The sequence below is a fragment of the Platalea leucorodia genome (genome assembly GCF_965183815.1).
Source record: "Platalea leucorodia genome assembly, chromosome: 21".
In the NCBI taxonomy this organism is placed as follows: Eukaryota; Metazoa; Chordata; class Aves; order Pelecaniformes; family Threskiornithidae; genus Platalea; species Platalea leucorodia.
In genome coordinates this window covers 3,866,986-3,889,563 of record NC_138843.1, presented here as the reverse complement: position 1 = coordinate 3,889,563, position 22,578 = coordinate 3,866,986, and the positions used below count along the sequence as shown (strand labels likewise).

The 22,578-nt window shown below is 61.6% G+C and overlaps 3 protein-coding genes across 5 annotated transcripts; 1 reads left to right on the top strand and 2 right to left on the bottom strand.

The window, feature by feature from the left end:
• Positions 1-2,790: 2,790 nt before the first annotated feature.
• TNFAIP8L1 (TNF alpha induced protein 8 like 1) lies at positions 2,791-11,070 on the top strand (the record flags this gene model as incomplete). Of its 3 annotated transcripts, none has more annotated exons than XM_082331506.1 (2): positions 2,791-2,910; positions 8,912-11,070. In XM_082331506.1, the coding sequence occupies one exon, from the start codon at positions 8,914-8,916 to the stop codon at positions 9,472-9,474; it is 561 nt and encodes a 186-aa protein (XP_082187632.1). In that variant the 3' UTR covers positions 9,475-11,070. The 3 variants fall into 3 exon arrangements, with proteins under 3 accessions (XP_082187632.1, XP_082187630.1, XP_082187631.1); XM_082331504.1 differs by lacking the exon at positions 2,791-2,910 and adding an exon at positions 4,695-4,881; XM_082331505.1 differs by lacking the exon at positions 2,791-2,910 and adding an exon at positions 6,283-6,604.
• Positions 11,071-13,114: 2,044 nt separating this feature from the next.
• On the bottom strand, positions 13,115-16,783 carry MYDGF (myeloid derived growth factor; the record flags this gene model as incomplete). The annotated part of the gene is made up of 6 exons (XM_082331131.1): positions 13,115-13,194; positions 13,563-13,635; positions 14,238-14,319; positions 14,665-14,726; positions 15,459-15,509; positions 16,514-16,783. 6 exons carry the CDS (start codon positions 16,781-16,783, stop codon positions 13,115-13,117), a joined length of 618 nt encoding a protein of 205 aa, XP_082187257.1.
• Positions 15,487-21,813, bottom strand: LOC309599726 (procathepsin L-like). The gene is made up of 9 exons (XM_082331454.1): positions 21,725-21,813; positions 19,538-19,663; positions 19,298-19,420; positions 18,907-19,056; positions 18,432-18,656; positions 18,178-18,346; positions 17,873-17,987; positions 17,512-17,721; positions 15,487-15,509 (listed from the first exon to the last, which is right to left on the bottom strand). The coding sequence occupies exons 1-8, from the start codon at positions 21,725-21,727 to the stop codon at positions 17,622-17,624; spliced, it is 1,011 nt and encodes a 336-aa protein (XP_082187580.1). The 5' UTR covers positions 21,728-21,813; the 3' UTR covers positions 15,487-15,509; positions 17,512-17,621.
• Between the last annotated feature and the right edge of the window lie 765 nt (positions 21,814-22,578).

The following is a 22,578-nucleotide window of genomic DNA, read 5'->3' as shown; positions in this document are numbered from 1 at the left end:
GGGGACACCCCGTCCCCGCCTTGTCCCCCTGCACAGCCACGGGCCAGCCCCGCTCACCAAAGCGGGGTGGTGGTGATGGGTGCTGGGGTGCTCCCGGGGTCCTGGTGCCCTTGGAGCCGGGGCTGTGCCACCGGCAACCTGCTCGCAAGGCTGATGGAGACGGGTCCCTGAAGCAGCGTGACAAAGGGACACCGGGGACAAAGCGGAGGACAGAGAGCGGCTCCGTGTCCTTCCCAGCAGCGACCCAGCGGGCAGCAGCTCCTGTTTCTCTTGCTGAGCTCTTGTGAATTATTCAGGCGCTGCCTCTCCGAGGATGCTCCCCCTTCGCCCGCAGCGGAGCCCCCTGCGCCCGGCCGGGGCCCGCAGGGGTGGGGAGCAGCCGGGGCTGGTGCCGCTGGTCGTGTGGCGGCCGCCGAGGCGGGATGCGCCGTGCGAGAGGGAGCGGGATGAGACGTGAAATCTCCCCGAGCATGGAGCGATGCTCAGCGTGCGGGAGAGGAGCCGTTGCAAACACCATTTCATTCCATTGAAAGGAGAAGAGGAGGAAACGGGGGAGAGAGACAGCACGCGAGCTGGCCCAGATCCTGTTTCTCCTCTTTTTTATTCTCTCTTTTCGTGCAGCGCCAGCTCTCATCCCCCACTGATTGGCAATGGCTGCTCCATCCACGCCGGCAGCACTCGGTGCCACCCGGCAGGGATGGGGCTTTGCTGGGGTGACCCCCAGCTTGGCCCCCAGCCGAGCAGCCACCCTCAGCCGCTGCTGGGACCCCAGGAGGGTTTGGGGTCCGGCTCCGGGGCTGAGAGTGAGGTGGAGAGCTGTGCAACACAGGGGACCGTCCCCGAGATGCTCCTGGGAAGGGGCTGGAGACAGGGAGTGGGGTCTGCATGCTGGGCACACTGGGGGTGTACTGGGGGAGCAGGGTGCCTCCCACACACCCAGCCCATCCCATCACCCTCCGCAGCACCTTCGGCAAGGGCCTGAGCACCCCAGCACAGCGGCCGGGGCTGCAGGGGTGCCCCGGCGATGAAGAGGCGGGACGGGACAGCGATGGGGATGGAGAACAGGGTAGCAATGGGCGCATGGGATGGGGCAGCAACGGGGACACGGGACAGGACAGCACTGGGGACACAGGACCAGGCAGTGATGGGGACATGGTGCCATGCAGGAGCCGGCCCTGCCAGTGGGAAGCCGCCACGTTCTGCCAGTGCTTCCCCAGCTCCATTCACCACCTCCCCCCCGATCTATCACCGTCTCTTTAGCCCACAGGCCCGTGCCGTGGTGCTCCCTGCTAACGGCTCGTTTCCCATCGCTGCAAGTGGCCGCCAGGAACAGATGAGCCTGGGAGGGTGATTTATGCCTGGCAGGTTGACGCCACAACTGTTCGGGAGAGCGGGAACAGCTGCTCCGGCTGCTCCGGCACAACGTGGGGCCGGGAACAAACCCTCAGCGGCGGCAGGAGCGGGGGCTCGGGGTGGGCGATGCCCCGGGGGTGTCGGGCATCTCCATGGGGTGGGGGGACTGGGGAGGATCTGGGGGGGCTGAGGTTCGCTTCCCAGCCGCTGCGTGAAACCAAGATTCAAGTCAAGGCTCCAGTTAATCCAGACTTTAATCCACTCTAAATCCCACCTTTAATCTGTTTAATGCCAGCTTTCGGAATTAGGATCCTGTGCGGTGGCTCCTTCCCACCGAGCCGGGAGGAGGAAGAGGAGGATGCTCCGACAGCCCCGACGCTGGGGAGCTCGGGATGGGGATGCAAACCTCGGCATGGCTCGGCAGGACCGCGGGGCTCCTGGGGTCCCCAGCGCAGGGATGAGCTGACGGCCACGACCCCCCCGGCTGCTGCACCCTGGCCTAAAACCTCCTCCACGTGGCTGACATTGGCCGGGGTGGGGGGTCCCCGCGATGCCCCGGTGAGAAACCGGCCCTGCGCCCACCGTGGGGGCTGCCGTCACCCACTGCCCACCACCCAGGCCCCCGCGTCCCCGGCCAAGCCGAGATGCCCGTCCCCGGTTTGTGCTGGCCGTGGGGGCTGGACCGGGGCCGGGGGAGGGGGTAGGGTCCGGGAGCAGCCCCCCCCCCCCCCAAACCTCCCCCAGAGCCCCCCGGGCAGCAGCCGCCTGCGCACCCCGGGCGCGCTGCCCCCAGCGAAGGGTGGGAAAGGGGCCCGGTGCGGGGCTGCTGGCACCGGAGCAGGCGTCCCGCGGACCCCCACGCCGCCCCCCCCTTCCCACGCGTGTCACATCCCCGTAGCGCACCCGGCCCCCCCCGGGAGGCCCTTTGCGAGCCCCCGGGCGCTGCCCACGCTCAGCCCGGGCTGCCAGCGCCCTCCTAAGCCCTTGCTCAAAAGCGCCCCGGCTCCCGGCGGGATCCCACGCCGCTTCCACGCGTGACCCTCTCACGCACCCGCCTCCCCGTCACCCGCGCAGCCCCGGACGGACCCGGGGCGGGCCCCGGGCAGGGCCGGACCCACGCCGCGCCAACGGGACCGGCCCACGCACGCCCGGTGCGCACCCACGGGGCCGCGGCCGCCCCGCTCCCTCTCCCGGACCCCCGTCCCCCCCGCGTCCCCACCGCGCCCTCCCATTGGCTGCTTCGTAGCAAGCCCCGCGCCGCCATTGGCTGGCACCGCCCGCGGGTCCCGCCCCCGCCGCCGCCGCGCCCGGCCCCGCTCCGGAGTTCGCCGCAGCCGCGGGCGGGAGGCCCGGACCCGCCGGGCACCGGGCACCGGGCACCGGGCACCGGCTGCGGGGGCACCGCCGCGCCCGGGCAGGGAGAGGCGCCGGGGGAAGGGAAACCCCCCGCCCCGCCCCGCCCCGCCCCGTCCCGTCCCGTCCCGTCCCGTCCCGTCCCACCGCGGGCACCGGAGCAGCCCCGGTCCCGGCGCCGCGCTCCCCCGAGGCAGGCAGCAGGTAAGGGCCGGCCGGGCTCTGCTGCCCGCCGGTGCAGCGCTGCCGGGATCGGGCCCCCCTCCCTCCCCGGTTCCTCCCGGTTCCCCCGGTCCGTGGGGGCGGGAGCTCGGTACCGGTGCTTCCCACTCCGGGACCGGCAGCGGGGCGAAGCCGCTCGTCCCCGGCAGGGAGCGGAGCCCCCTGCAGGGCATCGGTTGTGTGTGTGTGTCCCCCCCGGTGTCACCGGGCACCGGCGGCCCCGCCCGGCCCACGGGGCGGCGCGGCCCCGGGGGGGGACACCGAGGGTTTGGGGAGCCCCGAGGGGGGGAGCTGCAGTGCCCGGGGCTGCCCCCGGGGGCCCCTCGCCGTGCCTCAGTTTCCCCGGGTGGGTAAAACACGGGGAAAGGGGCGATCGGCCCCCAAAAGTGGTGGGAAATCCGAGGGGGGCTCGAAACGTCGCCGCGTCCGGTGGGCGCCAGCCAACGGGAGCGTGGAGAAGGCGCCGGAGCCCCCCGCCACGGGGACGTCTCGGGAGCCCACGTGCGACGGCAGGGCCGGGTGCCCCATGGCAGCGCTTGGCTTCGCGCATCCCCTCGTCCTCCCTCCGCGCCCGGCCGCTGCCCGGGCTTTAACAGATGGAATTCCTCCATTCCCGGAGAGACGAATCCCTTTGGCGAGGCCGGATCCTGCTCGGAGCAGAGTTGGGTGGAAAACTTCCCAACTCCCACCGACCAAACCTTTATTGGCTCCGGAGCGGGGAAGGATTTGGGCCGTAAATATTCCTTGCTGACCCTAAGCCCAGCACCGGATCTGAATTGTCCCGTGGAGCTTTTCTCCCTTCCCGGAGCGGCTTTGTCCTCGCCGATCCCCGGGCAGGAAGCATGTGATGCGCCAAGGCCCCCGCCGGCGGGACAGACAGACACATGGACGGCGGTTTGGGCTCTGCTCCCCCCCCAAGTCCGTTTTCCACTTCCCCATGAGTCTCCTGAGCCTCCGTCTGCTCCGAGCGAAGGAGAAAGGAAGCTGCTGCTGGAGAGAGCGGCTCGGTGGCAGCTCGATAAAGAAAAGGAGGAAATAGAGGGCGAGACAGATGCTCCAAAATAACCCCCCCTTCCTCCTCTTCCTCCTCTCCATGCTGCAGCTGCCTCCCTACCGGGGCACGGTAATCCCAGGGGGATTCCTTGACACGGCGCCAGATCAGCTCCCCCATCCCGAATCAGCACCGGGCAGCACCCCGGGATTGCACCGGGGGTATCACCCCCCATGCCAGAGCACCCACAATCAGCACCCTCCATGTGCCAGCATCCCATTCCCACGCGGTGCCTGCAAACGGGAAGCGCCGGCGGGATTCACCACCCACGCCCGGGGTTGGCATCGCTGGAGCCCCCTTGGATCGGCTGCCCGGCTCTTTGCACAGACATGTTGGAGTTGCCGGGGCAGATCAGCGTTCCCAGGCATCGGCGCACGCCGGATTTGGTGCAAAGGAGAAACTAAAAAGCTTCTCCTCCTTCCCGCGGGTGCCCGCGCCGGGGCTGTGAATGCAGGGCACCTCCGGGAAGGAGATTATGGGATAGGGGAGTTCAGATCCCAGTGCCAGACATGGTGGGGACAATGATGGGGACATGGCTGAGCGCTTGGCAGCGCCGCTGGCACGAGTGCCAGGAGCGAGCGGAGTAAGGTACAGCCACCCGGCACGGTGCAATGCCCGGCTGAGGCGACGCCAGCGCTCCCCGCAGCATCCCCAGACCTCGAGCATCCCCGAGGAGCCGCAGCAGCGGCATTTTTTTTACCATCCGTGCCAAGAAATGAGTTTTTCCTCAGGCGAGGTGTTTACTCAGTGGCTTCCTCTCTGGCCTCACCCCGCTCGGCACACACGCGCCAGACCCGGCGGCTCTCGGTGCTGTTTGCACCCATGGCAACGTGCGAGGGACGGTTATTGCAAAAGGCGGCGTGCGTCCTTCCTCCTCCTCCTCCTCTGTCGCCCCAGCGCTGGTAAAATGGGTCTTGGGGGACGTGGCTGGAAGCTGGAGGGGTCATGGCTGGTGACGGCAGTCGGGCTCTCCGGTTACATCCCCGTGCCGCGCCGGCGTTCCGACCCGTCTCCTGTAATCCAGCGCGGCAGCGGGGTTTAATTAATTAATGGGGGTTGGAGGCGTGGGCAGCTGGTGAAAAGCGATGCCGGGGGACTGAGAGCAGAGCAGCGGGATCCCACCCACCCCCCCGGCGTTTGGCTGAGGATTTGGGGGGACCGGGGATGCCAGGGTGCGGAGCCAGGGTATTTTCCAGAGCAGCAGGAGGAAACAGCACATGGGATGGAGGGAAAACCGGGGAGATCACCATTAAATGTCTGCTTTTAGTGTTGGCCCTGGCCGGGGAGATGATGCTTTTGTGTTGGAGGAAACTTGCAGCATGGGGCTTGTTAATATGGCCCTGGTGAGGAAGAGGAGGCGGAGGTGCCTCTGCTCTCAGCTGGAGCTTCGCGGAGCCCTCCCCTCGCGCCGCACGCGTGCTCCGCGCTGCCCCATAAATTATTTAAGCGCTTTTGCTTTCCCGCATGAAATATTCAGCCCGCGGCCGAGGGAGCTGGGGGGGCTTGGGGGGGATGAGCACACGGAGCCGCTGGTGGGTACCCGGTGATTGGGACGGTCGGGGGAGAGGGATCATTGGGGCAGGTAGAAATAACCCTGGGACGGCGTCGCTGCTGGATTCGGCCCTTTTGCCGTAAATGAGCTGCCAGCCGGCACGTGCCAGCACCACCGGCCCCGGTGCTGGCAGGACGACGGGGTCTCATGTTCCCCCCCGCTGCAGACGGGAGCTTTAATTGATGCTTTTTAACGAGAGGGCCGGATTCTGCTCTCTCTTGCGCCCGCTGTGGAGTAGGAGATGTTTTGCGGAGGGTCCCCGTGGGATGGGGGATGAGGCTGCAGCGAGGTGTTGGATGAGATGCTCGTGGATGCCAGCCCGGCGGGGAGGAACGCCAAACCTGCCGGTGGAGGTGCCGGCAGGGCTGCCTGTCCTCTGCCAGCGCTGGATTTGGCCCTCGGCTCCCCTGCCCTGCGGCGGCGCGGCTGGGATGGTGCTGTGCCCTGGCGCTGGCACGCGTCTGTCCCCAGGGGAGCCCGTGGCAGGGACTTTGGCTGCATCACCGCATCCCCACCTCGTGCAGGACATCCGCATGTCCCAACCTTGGGCCGAGCCCTCAGACCAACACTCAGGGCTGCAGACCCCTCCCCGAAACCTGCAAAATGGGTGGAAAAACCCCCAAACCAGGGCTGTGACTGTCCCCAAAGCCACCGTTGGGACCACAACCCCGCCGCGCTCTTCCGGAGCAGGGAGGAACTCGGTGAAAGCAACACCCGGTTGCTCTTTTTCAGTGGAAGAAGCTGTTTTTCGAGGGCGTTTTCATTAAAAAGAAGAAGGGGGGGGAAAAAACAAGCTCTGAGCAGGGCTGGAAACTTCAGCGACAGGAAGGAAACGGGGTGGTTTATTTCAGTCTTGAGTCTGCTCGTTGGGGCAAAGCTTGCCTCTTCCGTGCGCCGACAGCAGCCCCTCCGTGAACAATGGGGTCGCGGGGCCCTTCCCGGCAGGAAAACGGCTCGTTCCGGTGAAATCTCCCGATCGGTGCTGAGTCAGCAGGTCCTGGTGGGACAGAGCGTGGTGCGGAGCGTGCCAGGTTAACCGGCCCGGTGCTGAGCGGGAGCGAACGTGCAGGGAGGTGAGCTTGGGTTTTCTTGGGGTTTGCAGCGAGCGACCTGCAGAACAGCCCGTGGGCGGTGGAGAAGGAGCAGGTCGCATTTTGGGAGTCCAGGAAAGATCCCGTGCCGCCGCTTCGTGCCTCAGTTTCCCCCCACGAGTGATGCTCATCTCGCCGGTCCCCGGCAGGAGAGAGCTGCGGGGCAGCCAGGTGTTATTCAGTGCCGGGAGCGGAGGGTTGATCTGTTATTACAGTTGCTAATTGGGAGCCGTGGGTGCGTGGGGCAGCTTGCAAGAGCTGGCGCTTCCTATTTTTTATGGGCTCCGTAGGTGGAGTTTGCACGCATTTTATGGCTGCGGTCGCCCAACAGAGAGCTCAGGCGTGGGAATTCCTATTTATCCGGGCACCGGTCCCGGCGGGGAGCCCAGGGCACCCCATAACCACCACGGGACGCAAGGGAGGGGACTTCCAGGGTGGCAACGCCATGGCAAAGCCCCACTCCTTCCAAAAGAGGCTGCCCGCCGCGGGCAGAGCAGGTCCCCCTCTACAGCCAAGGGAGAGAAGATGGAGCCGCGCTGCCTCTGCCCGTCCTGCCCGTCCCTCCGGGCTCGGCTCCGGCAGCATCTCGTGCATGTGGCCGTCGGCATTAAATGAGCCCAGCCCACCTGGGAGCTGCGATGGCTCTGCGAGAGCGGCCTCTGCTTTGTCATTTCGGTCTTATTAAGCACGAGAGCCTCAGCTCAAAGCTCGCACTGGCAAAAATCAATGTTTTCACATCGAAGGAAATACTTACAAACCTCTGTGTTTTTCCTGAGGGCTGTAAATAACGCCGCATGCGGCAGCTCGCATGGTGACACTGCCTCCGTTACCACTCACTTAATTCACGCCCTCGCAGAGCCTCAGCCGCCCCTGGGCTCGGGGAGCTGGAGGCTGGAAGATGCCTGGGAAACCGGGGCTCAGCTTGCACCGTCACCCGTGCACCATTGCCCTTGCACCGTCACCCTTGCACCATCGCTCTTGCACAACCGGCTGCAGCGAGACGGAGCCTGGGCCACAGAGGGGCATCCGAGCCCCGCGGGAAGCCGGGGTTCGCTCCTGAGAGCCCGGTGTGTGCTCTGTGGTGGGAGGAGTGGGATCGAGGATTCCCGGAGGGGGTCCGGGACTGGGTGGCGGCTCGGCCGGGGGGTCCGCAGGGCTGCCGGCGATGGAGATGAACTTGGTTCTGCGCTAGAATAACCCTAAACCTAACTCTCCTCTCCGTATCCGTGGCCAATTTATCCCCATCCATTCTCACACCAGCAGCATCCTTTAGCTTAAATAGCTCTTCTCTCCTCCCTGGTGATGTATTTATAGCGTGATCCCATCCCTTCCCCACTCCCGCTTTGCCAGGCTGACCGTGCCACGTGCAGGCTCTTGCATAAGCAACCCCCATCTCTGCCCATCCATCCCGGCGCGGGAGCCGGTTGTTATCACGCTGTTCTCGCCTCCCTGTGATTTGTAGCTCTGCGAGTTCCTGGGGCAAGATGCATCTCCAGGGTCGGTGGCGTTTTATTCATTCACAGCAGTTTTTAAAGCCATAATCTGCCCGAGATGATTGATTTGGTTGTGCCGGGGTGTTGGGAGTCGGGCTGTAGGTGAGCAAGGGGTGAGGTTTCCGGCTTGCTGAATTATTCACCTGTGTGCAATGCTCGTGCCGGCTGCGGAGGAAGCAGCGATGACGGCAGAACAAGTCCGAGCTCCGACGGCGTGGGCGTACCAGGGCAGGCAGCACCAGGGAAAAGGGCTTCAGTGCACATCAGCGGGTGCTGCAAACCAGCCGTGCCGGCCCGGCCTCGGCGGCTGCCGGGCTGTACATCAGCACGTGGCTGTGCCGGCTGCGGTGGGTGACTCAGCCGTCACCTGGGTCATCCCCAACTCACCCTGCAGGAAATGAGTCAGGTGTTAAGGAAGAAAAATGTTAAAATGATGGGGCAAGAGTCCTTCCTGCACGGGGAGGAGGGCGGCGCTGGTCGCAGGAGGGAGACAGGGAAGGAAGGTTGCGGGCGATGCTCAGGTATGGAGACCTCGCTCGCCTCTGATGCTGCCTGTCGCGCTGTAGCTTCTCCCCGGAGTTTGGGGGAAGGTGGGAACACCTTGTAACTCATCCCACCAACAAAACCCGGGGCGTGAGCTCAGCTCTTGCCTGCTCTGGCACCCAGGAGCTCCTCTCGGTCTTGCCGTTGGCTGGAGATGCTCTTCCTCCTCCCAAAAGGCTGCGTGGGGAGGAGAGGGGACGGGGACTGATCCAGGGCATGGGCTGAGCTATGTGCGTGCCTCTTCCCCCTGCAGAGATGGACACCTTCAGCACCAAGAACCTGGCCCTGCAGGCCCAGAAGAAGCTCTTGAGCAAGATGGCTACCAAGACCATAGCCAACGTCTTCATTGACGACACCAGCAGCGAGATCTTGGATGAGCTCTACCGGGCCACCAAGGAGTACACCCACAACCGCAAAGAGGCCCAGAAGATCATCAAAAACCTCATCAAGATCGTCATGAAGTTGGGCATGCTCTACCGCAACGGGCAGTTCAACCCCGAGGAGCTGCTGGTGATGGAGCGGTTCCGCAAGAAGGTGCATACCTTGGCCATGACGGCCGTCAGCTTCCACCAGATAGACTTCACCTTTGACCGCCGGGTCATGTCGAGTGTCCTCACGGAGTGCCGGGACCTGCTGCACCAGGCTGTCAACGGCCACCTGACGGCCAAATCCCACTCCCGCATCAACCACGTCTTCAATCACTTTGCGGACTACGAGTTCCTCTCGGCTCTCTACGGGCCATCCGAGCCCTACCGCACCCACCTGAAGAGGATCTGCGAAGGGGTTAACAAGATGCTGGAGGAGGACAACATATGAAGTTGGCCAAGATGGGCCATCGGCAGCGACTGCCGGACTCTGCCTCCTGTGAGACCGAGGACAGGACGTACGCCTGTTTTGACCATCACCAGGCTTGATGTCCTCTTCTCCTCTGTTGTGCTAACTCATTTTCTCCTCGTTTCTACAAAAGACTGAACCCCTTGACTTTGTCTAACCCTTGCCTGGGGTCTGCAAACCCGCCCTGCGCTGGACTGAGTCCTTCTTCTGGGTGCTCCTGGGCTCCTGCTGTACAGTTTGATTTCCTTTGCCCACCAAGTGCTCTTAGCTCAGAGTCCAAGGAACTGGACTCCTCACCTTGAACTCTACTGTAACCCTCCTGGGGGAAAACCGAACCAAAGACTCAGGGTGTGAAACACCTCTAAGGTGTCTCTGAGCGGGTGGGCAGTTGGTTGGATGAACGGTTGTGAGACCCTATTACCAGAGGGTTGTAGAGCCCCATGGTGGTCTTTCAGCAGCTCCATGACATGGTGGGAGCAAATCATGGTCCAGACTTGTGCTGCCCAGGGTAGGAAGGTGCTTCTGCACCTTGGAGGCTAGTGTGGGCTTTGGCCTCCTAAAAGACAAGTCCTTGAGACCAGAAGGATCCCACCTCGCCTGGGCGAGCGGCTGGCCCTTGGGGCAGGGAGGGAGCTGGAGGGACCCGGTCTGTCCCTGCATCCCAGGTACAGCCCTTCATCCAAGACCCAACTGCCCCACCAGCCTCCCGTGACAGTACCACTGTGATGGCTCCGACGCCTTCCTCGGTGGTTGTGCAAAGCTCTCCCTAGGATTTCAGACCTTTTTGTGTCCTCGACTGAGTTATGGTTGTTATTTTTTAGCAAACTCTGTAGCCCTGATGAGTTATTTAAATAAACTCACCTGTTTGGCCTGGGTGCTCCATGCGGTTGATACAAAGGCAGTTGACAGTGATAAGATGCGTGCCGGGGGCAGTCGGTTTTGTCTTTTAAATGGTGATTGCTCTCTGCGACCTAGGGTTTTTAATGTCCGTCCCATGGCATCGCTACTGGCCAGGCTGCCTCTGCTCCGTGGCACAGCAGCTCCGGGCTTTGCACAGCCGGCGCTGAACCGGTGGGAGGAAACGTGGTGCAAAACGCAGTGCAACCCCATAGCAAAGGTCTGGGGTCCCGGGGGGAGCGAATCCTGCTCCCACACACACTGACACGTGCTCCTCTGCATCCCTGCATCCCCTCGCTGCGCAGGAGCTAAAAAAGCACAGCCCTGATAGCAGAAAGCAAGGGGCAACTTTGCAGAATTTAATACAGGCGTGTTGTAAAAGCGTCGTGCTCTCAGAGCGTGGATGCCCCAGCCGTGGCCTGCTTCCAACGCGCTGATCTCGGCTTTGAACACCGAAAATTGCCCTTTTAGCATACAAGCTGCTGCACAATCACAGCCGGCCTTATCTCCGCAACCTTCTTGTGCCTCCTGTTCCATGGGATGTCTCCAGGCACAGGAGGCTGCCAACGCTCGTGGGCAGAGCGCGGCTCCACAGCTCCTGTTTGCTGCTCCCTTTCCACCGCTGGCTCGAGGCACTGATAACTTTCAGCCTTAAAGATTAAATAAAAAAAAATAAAGTCCCTATCTCTGTCATTTCACAGGCCTGGCTCCAGCTATCACAGCTAATTTAATTGCGCGACGCAGCTCGGGGTGGGGGGTGAAGCACATTTACAGGTGTGCGTGGAGGAGAACGCGGCCAAGATCCACCGAGGTGTTGGTCCCTCGGGGAGGGCAGGGTGAAGTCGGCCTTTGGCACACGGCATTTGAGAGCAGCCGTTCCCGTCCCCCCGGGCTGGCGGCAGCTGTCAGGTAGGTGCTGAAGAGGAGCCGGAGCTGGAAACGGCTCAGCGGAGTTATCGGCAGATGCGGCAAGCAGGCAAAGCGGAACGGGGCTGATGGATGCGGTGGTGGCGGCTGCTGCGCTGACAGCCAGAAACGCTTCGCCGTTCTGTTCTCGAGGTGTGTGTCGGCACCAGCTGCAAGATGCTCCTTAATTGCATGAGACATCGCTGCTCAGACGAGCCCCGACTCACGGCTGTTCCCTTTGTCCCCGGGGTTTCGTACAGGCCAGGACCACACTTAACCCACCAAATGCCTGCCACCAGCTTTCCTGGCATACAGGTGTCTAAGCCAAAACTTCTCCCCCAACCAAACACCCACCTCGTTCCCAAACTCCTGCCTTTTTGTCCCGGGGAAGCCCTGGAGAGCACACTCTTGCTAGAAGAGCCATCTCGTGGCCTGGGTTTCCCATCCCAACCCTGGCTGTACGAGCCTGGGAAATGAGCCCCTTCAACCCCCTTTGGTCCGGTTCCCTCCAAGCGACTGGTTGCAGAGGGAGAAAGGTCTGAGACCTGCAACATCAGCGCCCTAAATGCGGCTCGGAGCTCAGGTGGGAGCACACTGGGGACACTCCTGGGCCCCGCAGGTTATCTGCAGATCCAGACGGAGCTGCACAGCAGAAAATGCAGCATTTAGGAACAGCCTGGAAAACAGAGCTTGTAAAATCCCCAGTGCAAAGCACCTCAGACTGCCAAAAACCAGGAAACTCCCCCCCAAAATGGGCAAAGCAGCTACCGACGACCACAACCATCATGGGGCATCAAAAGCACTCGTCACGACAGTGCTGGCTTATGCAAACTTACAGCTGGAGTCTTGTTCTCCCGTGCTGGGGCTCCTCTCGGGTGGGCAGAAGCCCCCTAAACCCTCTGCAGCCTCCAAACTCCCGTGTGACATCTTGGCTCCTCCTGGCCAAGCAAACACCGGAGGTCGCGCCGCTCGCTGGGCATCCAGTTGGACGGGGCAGGAGTCACAGAGCAGAGCAAGCTCAGGCCAGAGCATGATGCTTTATTTCTTTATTTGTGTTGTATTTACACAGGAAAGGAATTCCACATTCCCTCACTGTTATTACTCTAGATAAGAAAAAAATCACTTCTGTATGTAGAAAATAGTCCTGCAGTTGTACTGAGACACGATCGATTCCTGGGTTGTGTCAGAATAAGCCGCTCTGCCTTCGCCATGCCAAGTTATCCCAACCCACGCTCTGCCCTAGGGCAGGTCCAGAACACCCTCCCCAGCAAAGCCCGCGGTGGTCTTCGGCAGCCGCGCTCAACGAGGAGTCGGGTAGCTTTGGCCAACTCTATCCCTTCCTTCCCCCCCACCCCCAATTTAATTATTTCCTCCTGTCATGCTTGTGGAGAGAGAAATCCTGTCTCCCCTCCAGAGACTACGGAGTTAACAACTTTCTTTTAGCAAACCCTGTTTAAATCCAGCCACTTATCTTTCTGCATTGCTCTCCCTAGCAAGGGAGATAAGGAGCCCCGGTTCGAGGGGAGCTTTGCCATATTCAGCAGATCAACCAAGCAGAAAGCGGGCGACAGAATGGCTGGCTGCAGATCAGGAGTCTCAGAGGAGGTTTCCAGCTGCAAAGCACATTGTTACTCTGACACAAGACAGAATGCATCTGTCTTAACACCTCCAAGTCCCACTTGTGTTGGACCCTCGCACATTTCAATATGGAAAACATAAAAGGTTTGGCCAACCAAAAAAAACCCGCCGTTAACAAGTAATCCTCTTTATCTGCCATGCTCTTCTGGCCAAAATGCCCTGCCCGACAGCGGCCTTAGGGTCACAGCTCGTCACGGGGTGTTTTTGCTACAATCATGAGTTTGGACAGTTCAAAACGGAACTTGCCTTCCCTGTGAGACACTAGAAAGAGAGAAAACAAGCACAGGATAAACAGATGGTAAGGCATGAACAAAACAGCCCTGCTGGTTCCTTTCCAGGACGATAAAGCCGGCAAGTCGGGCATTGCACTTCCTTTTTATGCACGCGACAAGCATGTTGTGATAAACCCGTTCTTCCCCCATGCTAATTTAACATTTACGCTGGAACGGGACCCACAAAATCCTGCTGCCAGCTATGGATCAAGAGCACCCTACCCCCGACTCCGTAACACGCACTGTCCTATACGTTGTCACCTATCTGCATTAAGCTTAAGTACTCGTCTCCTGGTAGACAGCCAGGCTCGTCTCCCACCCCAGCCCCCTTCTCGCGTAGTTCTCTCGGTCACAGACCTGTTGTTTCGGTGATTTCAAATTCTTCCTGTTTTAAGGGGACGTCGCTTTGTCCACCCACTGCAGCTTGAGACTGAAACGGGAAGGAAGAAGGTTCAAGCAGCTGAGGCAATCCAAGAAGCTGCCGTATTTAAAGCAAGCAAGCAAACAAACAAACAGCACTTTCTGAAGAATGAACTTGTGTTTTAATAATGTGGGGCGAAAGAATAAAAACCACAACGGAAATCTGAAGGAAAATCTCTGGCTCTTTTTCCATTTCCTATTAAACCACAAACTTGAGTCCTTCGGGTGACTGAAAGCCTCACCGCTGACGACTGGGAAATGGAAGAATAACCAAACAAAACCACCAGCAGAGGTTTTATTGACTTTGTCACATGCAATTTGTTGAGGCAAACCGAGACTCCCCTTGTGCAGTGCGCCCTGGCAGGCTGGTGTCTTTTGGAGTCACCGACGCTGGCAAAGCCAGCAGCACCGCGATGGCGTCGAGGGAGCAGAAATAAAATGGCGCAGGAGAGCCTACCTGCGGCTTCTCTCCTGACTGCCACCACTCTCTAATTAGGGACGTGATGGAGTGCATTTTATCGGACAGATGTCTAATAGATGGTTTCCATGTCCAATTCATGTGTTAGAGCAGCCTCCCACACACCTGCTTCCAAGCGATCAGCGGGGACTTACATAAGCCATGGCATACTCTATCTTGGCTCCCGTCACTTCAGCTTTAAACTGGGTAAAGAAGAGGTAAGACTTCCCTTGGGGCCTGAAACAAGAAAGTAGAGTCTTTGACATGGGCAGAGAGGGTGGAGGTGCAGAAGAGCTCAGGATTCATGGCTCCCTCCCTCCACAGCCACCTCTGGCTCTCCTGTAGCTCCACACAGCGTAGAGGGGGGAAGAGAGGAACACGGCATTTATCAAACACGGCCTGGCTAAAGAGCCCACCCAGAGTCACAGCATCTCTCGGGAGAGGAAAGCCCTCCGGTGCTGCCCTGCAGAGGCAAACCCAGCCGGGAGGCAGGGTCCCCGGCCACTGGCAGGGGCCCTGGCCCAGATCCCACCTGCCTTGTTGTCGCTTTTGCCTCAGAGAGTTTGGGGTTAAAGAACACACCTCCAGACAGAGCAGGAGAAGAGCAGGTTGTCTTCACTGACTCCAATGTTCATCTGCCATTGCTGCAGAGGGGAAAGGCCCAAAGAGTTAACGCGGGTAAGAGCCTCCGACTTCCCGCTCGCCCCCGAGGCCAGTCACCTCCCCTCTCCGCTGCAGGCACGGCAAGTTTCAACCATTCCAAAATAACACAACTTAACTACGCAAGGCTTGCTGATGGCCCCTTTTACTTTGTGTTGCACAAAGCTCAAGGCCTGGTTGCCCTCTCCTCTCCACGATTTCATTAGTACAGTTACAGGAAAGAGTTAAAGTCTCATTTCTCTTTGCACTAAAAGAAAAGGACATGATTCTAACAGGACTTGCAGATAAGAAAGTACAAACTGTGTATCTGCACGGCGCTTACCGCAGCAGCAACATGAGCAGCAAAAACCTCCAAGCCTCCTAAATAACACGGGATTTACTCCTACGAGGTCCTTCCTACCAACCAGGGTATGAAAACGTCACTCCCTCTTCTCCAGAGACATCCAGCCCAGAGATTTGTTAAGCCTTACAAATGTCACGGCCTCGCGAACCGCAGCATCGTTGCAACACATGAAGGACGCTTCCGTTCAGGGAGCAAATCCAGTAAGTTACTTTTGCAAACATGCAGCCTTGGAAATGGTGCCACCACCCTTCCTCACAGCTCCCGGTCCCTGGAATCAGCTCATCGCAAATGAAATCGTCCTGAACAGCTTCTCACTCTGTGCAGCTGTAAAGACTGAGTGTAAGGGAAACACTTGAAGCTTTGCCCAACTCACCTCGTTCGTTCCTCCCTGAGCTGAGTATGTGAAAGTGCAGGTGTAATCCCCCTGGAAGAAGAGAAGACGACGATGAGCAGCCTTGCTCGAGCAGGACCTTCTCTTTGTTCACCATCAGCCGCTTCTTGGCGATGATGCAAGGAAAAAATTTTTCATGCTGAGGGTGGTGAGACACTGGCAGGGGTTGCCCAGAGAGGCGGTGGATGCCCCATCCTTGGAAACATTTAAGGCCAGGCTGGACGGGGCTCTGAGCAACCTGATCTGGTCGAAGGCGTCCCTGCCCATGGGAGGGGGATGGACTGGATGGGCTTTAAATGTCCCTTCCGTCCCAAAGCGTTCTGTGATTCTGTGACCTGGGGACACCTGACCGAATTACCGGGGCTGCACCGTGCCGCAGCCCCCGGCGGTCTCACCCCGGGGTGAGCGAGGAGGAGCACGCAGCACGGCCGTGTCCGGGCCTCGTCGGAGTGCAGACAGCGCCAGGGACCGTGCAGCCCTCGTCCCCCGTGGGGGGCCAGCAGGACCCCGTGGGGCTGGGGTGGGGGCCCGTGTTCTGGGGGCCCCCTTCTCCATAGGGCCCCTCCCCTTCCTGAGCCTCCTTCCCACGGGGACCCTCCTTCTTCGAGACCCCCTTCCCCCTGGCGGCCCCTCCCTCCCCGTGGGGTACCTCCTCCCCCGGGGACCCCCTTCTCCTCGGGGGCCATTCTCCACGGCAAGCCTCCCTCCCTGGGGACCTCGACACAGAGACTGTCCCACCTTGGGGAGCCATTTTCCTTGGGGACCTCCTTCTGCTGCAGACCCCCCCTTTTGGCGACCCCCTTCCCCTAGGGGACCCCGTCCCTCCTTGGGGACCCCCCCTCTCCCTGGGAGCCTCCTGCCTTTGGAGACCCCCCCTTGGGGACCCCTCTCCCCCTGGGGACCCCCTCCCCTGCCCCCGTCAGAGCCCGGATCCCCCCCCCCATCTCGTCCCGCCTTCCTTCACTGGCTGGCAGCCAATCCCCATGGCGGGAAGCCGGAGCGACGTGCCGTGCAGCCAATCAGGGAGAGGCGCGTACCCTCTCCTCACCCTCTCCCTCCTCGCCTCTCACCAGGCTCCGGGAGAAGGAGTGAACCTCCCCGCCGGGCCGCACGTCGAACTCGGCCGTGCTCGGTTCCTCGGCGGCCCGGGCCGCCAGGCACAGCAGGGCGGCGGGCACCAGGGCGGCCCACAGCCTCCGGCCGCTCCTCCCGCTGGACGCCGCCATCTTGGAAAGGAAGCCCGGACTACGGCGGGCGGGAGGGGTCAATGCGGGCTGCGGCCGCTCAGCCGGCGCCCCGGCGGCCATCTTGGGTGTGGGCAGGGAGCCCGGGCGGGTTAACCCTTGGGGGGCCGCGGTGGGGACAAGAGACCGCGGGGACGAGGGGCGTGGGGACACTGGGACAAGGAGCCAGCGGGATATGGGACAAGGGGCCATGGAGACAGCAGTCTCCCCGCAGCCAGTGCCCCTGGGGCCGTGCGCTGCTGCGTGGTCGCTCCCACGGGGGATGCGGGGCAACTGTGGGACATTTTGGGGAGCCCACGCTGCCACGGGCCCCACGTCCCCTCACACCCCAGCCTGGCCCCGCTCGGGCTGCGGGGCTGCACCTGGCGCTGAATCCCCCAAATTATTCAGGATGGGGGCGGGGGGAATAAAAAGCAGGACGGGGGAAAGGTGCGTTTTGTGCCTCGTCACGCCGGTTTAATGGGGTCAAGGCCTGTTTTGTAACGAGCCGGGTGCGCAGGGCCGGGCAGAGCTGCGGCCGCAGCCAGAAAAACCCATCCCTGGCTGGTGGCCTTTGGGATTCGGCTGGAAGGAAAAGGGGCCACGGGAGGGGAAAGGAGGGAAGCGATGGCCAGGCTGGGAGGAAGGGCGCGGAGAAGGAGCCTCTTGCCGAGCATCGTGCGGAGGGAGCCTTGCGTTTCCCACCAGGAAAAGGACAGGCTGCATCAGCCGCGCCTGGGCCACCAAACCCTGCCTGGCCACCGTTTGCAGGCACAGAGCAATTAGCCACACCACTTTTAATAGCTTCTCACCGCACGCGAACAAAAGCCCTTTTCCAGAAGGAAACAGCCCCGGATCCGCAGTCAGGGCAGGGAGAGATGCCCGAGGAGGGAGGGACGTCCTCTCCCGCCGCAGCCCTGGCTCACAGCGCAGGGAAGCTGGCCTGGTTGGCCACCCCGCACTGGTTGTTGGCACCCTTCAGCAGACGGATGTAGCCCTGCTCACCCCACGCCTCCGACCAGCTGCAGGAAGAGACGGAGAATGAGCATATCCACATTCCCACACACACGGAGACCTGGCTCCGCTCGGGACAGGGATGCTCCTGCCACGCAGCTGCGACCCCGGCAGGAGCGGAAGGGGTGGCAGGTTTGGGGGGACTCCCTCAGCCCCTACCTGTTCTTTAAGATCCAGTAGCTCACGTTGCGCCCGTTCTCCTGGCTTATACCGTAGCCCACGGCCAGCATCCCGTGGTTCACCCGCTGGCTGCAAAACATGCTGTTGAAGATGCCTGAGAAGAGCAGAGCCGGAGTGAGCCGGGGGCAGCCCCGATTGCGTCTTCTCCGGGTGAAAGCAGGGTGGTGGATCCTATTCCCCTGGGCTGGATGCCCTGGGGAAACTCTGGGACTCAGCAGCCCACCCCGCCACGAGGCAGCCCTGCCTCAGTTTACCCATCCACGCCACAAAGAGCGAGACAGTACCCGACTGGTAGAAGTGGAAGTGGAAGCTGCTGGCATCCACTGCCACGGACACAGGGCCCACAGCTGCCACTGCCTGCTCCAGCGCCGCCTCGCTGCCCTGGGCCACCAGCCAGATGGTGGAGCAGTTGGCCGCCCTGTCCTGGGGGTTGTATCGGCAGCTGGAGGTGTCCTGAGAGGAGGGAGAGAGCGACGCTGGGGCTGGGACCCGCCGGCACCGCTCCGCCGTGTCCCCAGGGCCACCCGCCGTCCCTTACCGTGGCCACGTAGGGGTAGACGTGCTCCGAGTTCAAGCCGCCGTTGTCACGCACGTACTGGAAGGCGCGGGTCATGTAGCCGCCGTGGCAGCCGTTGTTGCCCAGCTTTCGGGAGCAGTCGATGAGGTTCTGCTCGCTCAGCACCGCCAGCTTCCCCGTCCGGTTGAAGACGAGTCCCTCCAAGGCCCCCGTGGCGCTGAACGCCCAGCACGACCCACAGTGCCCCTGTGGGAGATGGGGACAATGTGGGGGTCACGGCATCGCCCCAAAACCCACCGGAGAGGGACGCTGTGCCCCCCTCAGCGCTGCTCTCCAGCTCCTCAGCTGCAAAACCACAGCGGCCAAAACTATAGGAGCTGCTTCTTGGGGTTGCCCGGAGGTTTTGGTGCTCGGGAGGATGCTGCTGCTTGTTTCTGCTGCCCAGACTCCCGGCACCCATTGCGCAGCCATGGCCGGACCCCCGCCCCGTGCCCACCTGGTTCTTCACGGGCGTCACGTAGCCCTTCGCCCGCCAGTCCACCTCCGCCGGGGTCTCCAGGGCTGCTGAAGCCTGGAAGAGCGGTGCCGGCTCCTCCCGCTGCACCGGGGTGAAGCCATTCAGGAGCCAGTTAAACTCCTCATCCGTCTGCAGGTCGCCAAGGGAAAACTCGTGTGATGCCACCAGCGCCCGGCCGGCACCACCGCGGCTCCCCACCGGCCGGCTGACCCTCGGGAAGCAGCCCAGCCCCAGGGGCACCTGCAGCTCCCAGCGGAGCGGGTTGGGGGTACCCAATCCCCGGATCAAGCCCTGGGTGCATCGAGGGGTCCCCAGGCCCCGGGTGCAGGGAGGGGCCCCCGGGGAAGGTGCCGGACGCGTCGGCAGGTACCAGGTCCCCGTAGTGGTTCATGGCCAGGCGGAAGGCGTGCTGCCCCTGCGACTCCTCCCGGTTGTGCTGCTGGATGCGCCGCAGGTTCTTCTCCCAGACCTCCCTGCGGGCGGCCTCGGCCTCCTGCCACGGGGCAGAGCGGCAGCGGGATCAGAAACGTCCCCCAGGAGCACGGGGACACGGGACGGGGTGGGTGAGACCCCCCAGAGTGCCGGGAGGCCTGGGGGGAGCAGGACCTACCTCTGGGTACTCCTTGGCGTAGAGGCTCTTCCACCCTTCCCAGGCCTCCTCCAGGGCAGGATCCGGCGCGGCAGTGCAGCCCAGCAGGGCCAGCAGCAGCCCCAGCGGCACGGCCATGGCACCCGGCTGGGGGGAACGGCAAGAGCGGGGTCAGGGGGGTCCCCGGGCTGAGCCCCATGGCTACCAGCTGGGGCCACGGGCTGGGAGCAGGACGAGTCTTTCCGAGCCCCAATTAGAGGTGAGGGGGAGGCAGAGAAACGCTAACAGAGTGGCCAAGCCAGAGGAGAGCGAGCCACGTTGGCTCCTTCAGCTGGATCAGCTTTTGCGTGGCCGTACCGCTGGTTTGGCAGGAGCTTTAGGAGGTCTTAGCGATCCCTCGGGTGGCATTTAACTGTCCTTTTTAGGCTAGGAACAAGCAGCTTCACGAGAGAGCAGAGCCCGGACGGCAGAAGGAGGCAAACGCAGACGAAAGGGCGGCGAGAGCGGCGGGGACGGTGCTGGCTCTCCCCCCTCCCTGCCCCACTGCGCTCCTACGGCCTCTCCCCACTCTTTTTATTTGCTAAACGCCGCTGGTTTTCTCTGCCACCGGCCCAACCCTCTCTTCCCCTTCGCACAGCAGCATCCCTGGCCGCAGCAGCTCTCCCCGCACCGCCGCCAAGGAGCACAGCTAACCACCCCTGCTCGGGGGCTCAGCACCCAGCAGGATCGAGCCCCAAGCAAAAGGATGAGCGGGGAAGGCAGGATCATATCTGCACCCCTCCAGAGCCAGGTTTGCCCGTTGGCTGGAGACACCTCAGCCTCCGAGCTGCAACCCAGCGCGGCTTTGGGACGTGAGGCAAAGCAGAAGAGCCCAGCGGAGCAAAGGCCGCGGCCGCTGGGCCAGGACAAAGCTGTTTTCACTTGAAAGCCAGCGGAAATCTGCAGCAGCAGCAACCTGCAGCAGCCGCCGAGCAAGAGGCTCGAGCTGGAGCGAAGAGGTTTTTCTGCAGAGGCGGGGAGGTGGAGGAGCTGCTGCTCCACGCCGATGACTGAAACCTTGCATCTGTCCCGGCCCGAAGGCAGGAGGCCTGGGCGTACACGCTCCACTAAAATCCCTCTGTGAGGATTTTCCAATATCAATTTACACCCTTTCTTTTTACCAGCATCCACACGCAGCCCTCCCCCAGCCCCAGCCCGGCCCCCGTCGCCGCCAGCCCCCCTCCACCGCAGCCATTTGTCTTCCTCACATCGCCGCCGCGCGTCCTTTGATGGACCCTGGTATTTCTGAGCAACTTCAGTTATTCTGGGGGTGCTGCTCTGCAAAGCCACGCAGCACACGGCCAGGCCTCGGCAGAGGACAGAGATCAAAGGCCCGAGGCACCCCTAAGCAGCCAATGCAGTTTCCACTGACGTGGCTTTCCAAGAGCGAGAGCCGTCGTCGCACCTTTATTCCACACGCTTTGGGAAGGGAGACGTCGGAAAGTTTTCCATTCGAGCATCTTTCAGGGCGAGCGGTGGCTTTTCTGAGCTAATTCTGTAGCTCGAGCAGTGTTTTTGTTTTAAAAATAAGTCATCAAGAACATCTGTTCTCCCTCCGCATCCTCCGCCTAAAAATAAAGCCCCACACGTTGGGTTTTCGTGGGAGAAATGCCTCCCAGGCCTCTCTCACGCTTAGTCCCAGTTCTTGAGGAAGAGTCGCTTTCGCCCGCTTTCCCCAGCACCCGTTGCAACCCCGCCGCTTCCTCCGGCCGTTACCGCTCGCTCAGGAAATGAACTCAACTTCAACTGCAAATCCCCGACCCGAAAGCAATACCAGGAACCCGGCTGCACCGTGCTCCCAGCGCCCCTCACCTCTCCCGCAGGACACCTGGGTGGGGGCCTCCCACACCGCTTGTATTTCAGGCCCCGGCAGAGCCTGTTACATATTGAAAAGCTCAGGGTTGCGGTGGGTGATTTCCCAGTTAATGCCGCTCAGGATTCTCACTCCTCAAAAGAAGAAAACCAGCCCCGTTTTATGGCGTCAGATAATCCTACAGCTTCAGAAGCAAGCTTGGAGGATCAAAGGAGCTGACAGATTTGTAAACTCTTCTAGGCAAGAGCGTTTCAAGAGTGCGCTGCAGACATTTTAGGGAACACTTGCTCTGTTGGGACAGGAAAAAGCAGTTTAAGACTGAAAAGAAACAAACCCTGCAAAATAAAGCTTCTTACCATCCACTGGCACACGCCCGGCTCTGAAGAAGGCAGGGGGAAAGGGGAGCAGCTTTTCTGTCTGCAGATTTATCTCAAGATGTGCAACTTCCTCCATTACCTCCCCTTCCGCCCCTCCGACCTCAAAAGCTGCACCAGGGCTTGCGCCAGGGGCTGCGCCGTAGAAGCTAACACACAACTGCGACAGTCGGGACGATCCTTCGGGCACGGGGATGAGAAGGGAGCAACAAATACGCTCACAACCGTATTCAGAAAACAAAATGCTCCAGCTGTAAGATGCTTTGCATTTAAAACGGAAGCCTCCGGCTTGCATCCTCAGGGCATTTAGCAGCAGTTTAATTAACGCCTGACTCTGCACGGAAAGGAAAACAGCAAGGCCAGGTTTTGTGAGGGCGAGCACAGGCAGGCCCAGCACCTGCGAAAAGCAGCTCTGCGTCTCCTAGCGTGGGATCAGAGCTGCGAGCGCTCGGAAGCGCTTGGATCAGCGCAGCTGCATCCCCCTAAGTCATCGGAGGGAATCGGGGCGCCGGGCGCGGAACCGACCTCCAGCGCCGTGGCCGGTGTTCGCGAACACGAGACGTCTGACTTGCTCAAGGTCATGCAGCGCCTTCACGGCGGAGCCAAGAACACGGTCCAGGATTCCCAGCCCTCCACCCTGCATCTTCAATTGCTTGGATCATGCTTCCCCCGAGGAACATCAGGGATTTAATATTCTCTCCACCGCTCGGCACAGAAACCGAAGGGAGCGCTGTGCTTTTACCACAGACGCGGCTTTGGCTATCGTGAGCCAGCTGCCGTTTCCTCCCCAGCCCTCTCCTGCACTCCGCAACAGGCACAAACGCCAGCCAGCGTGT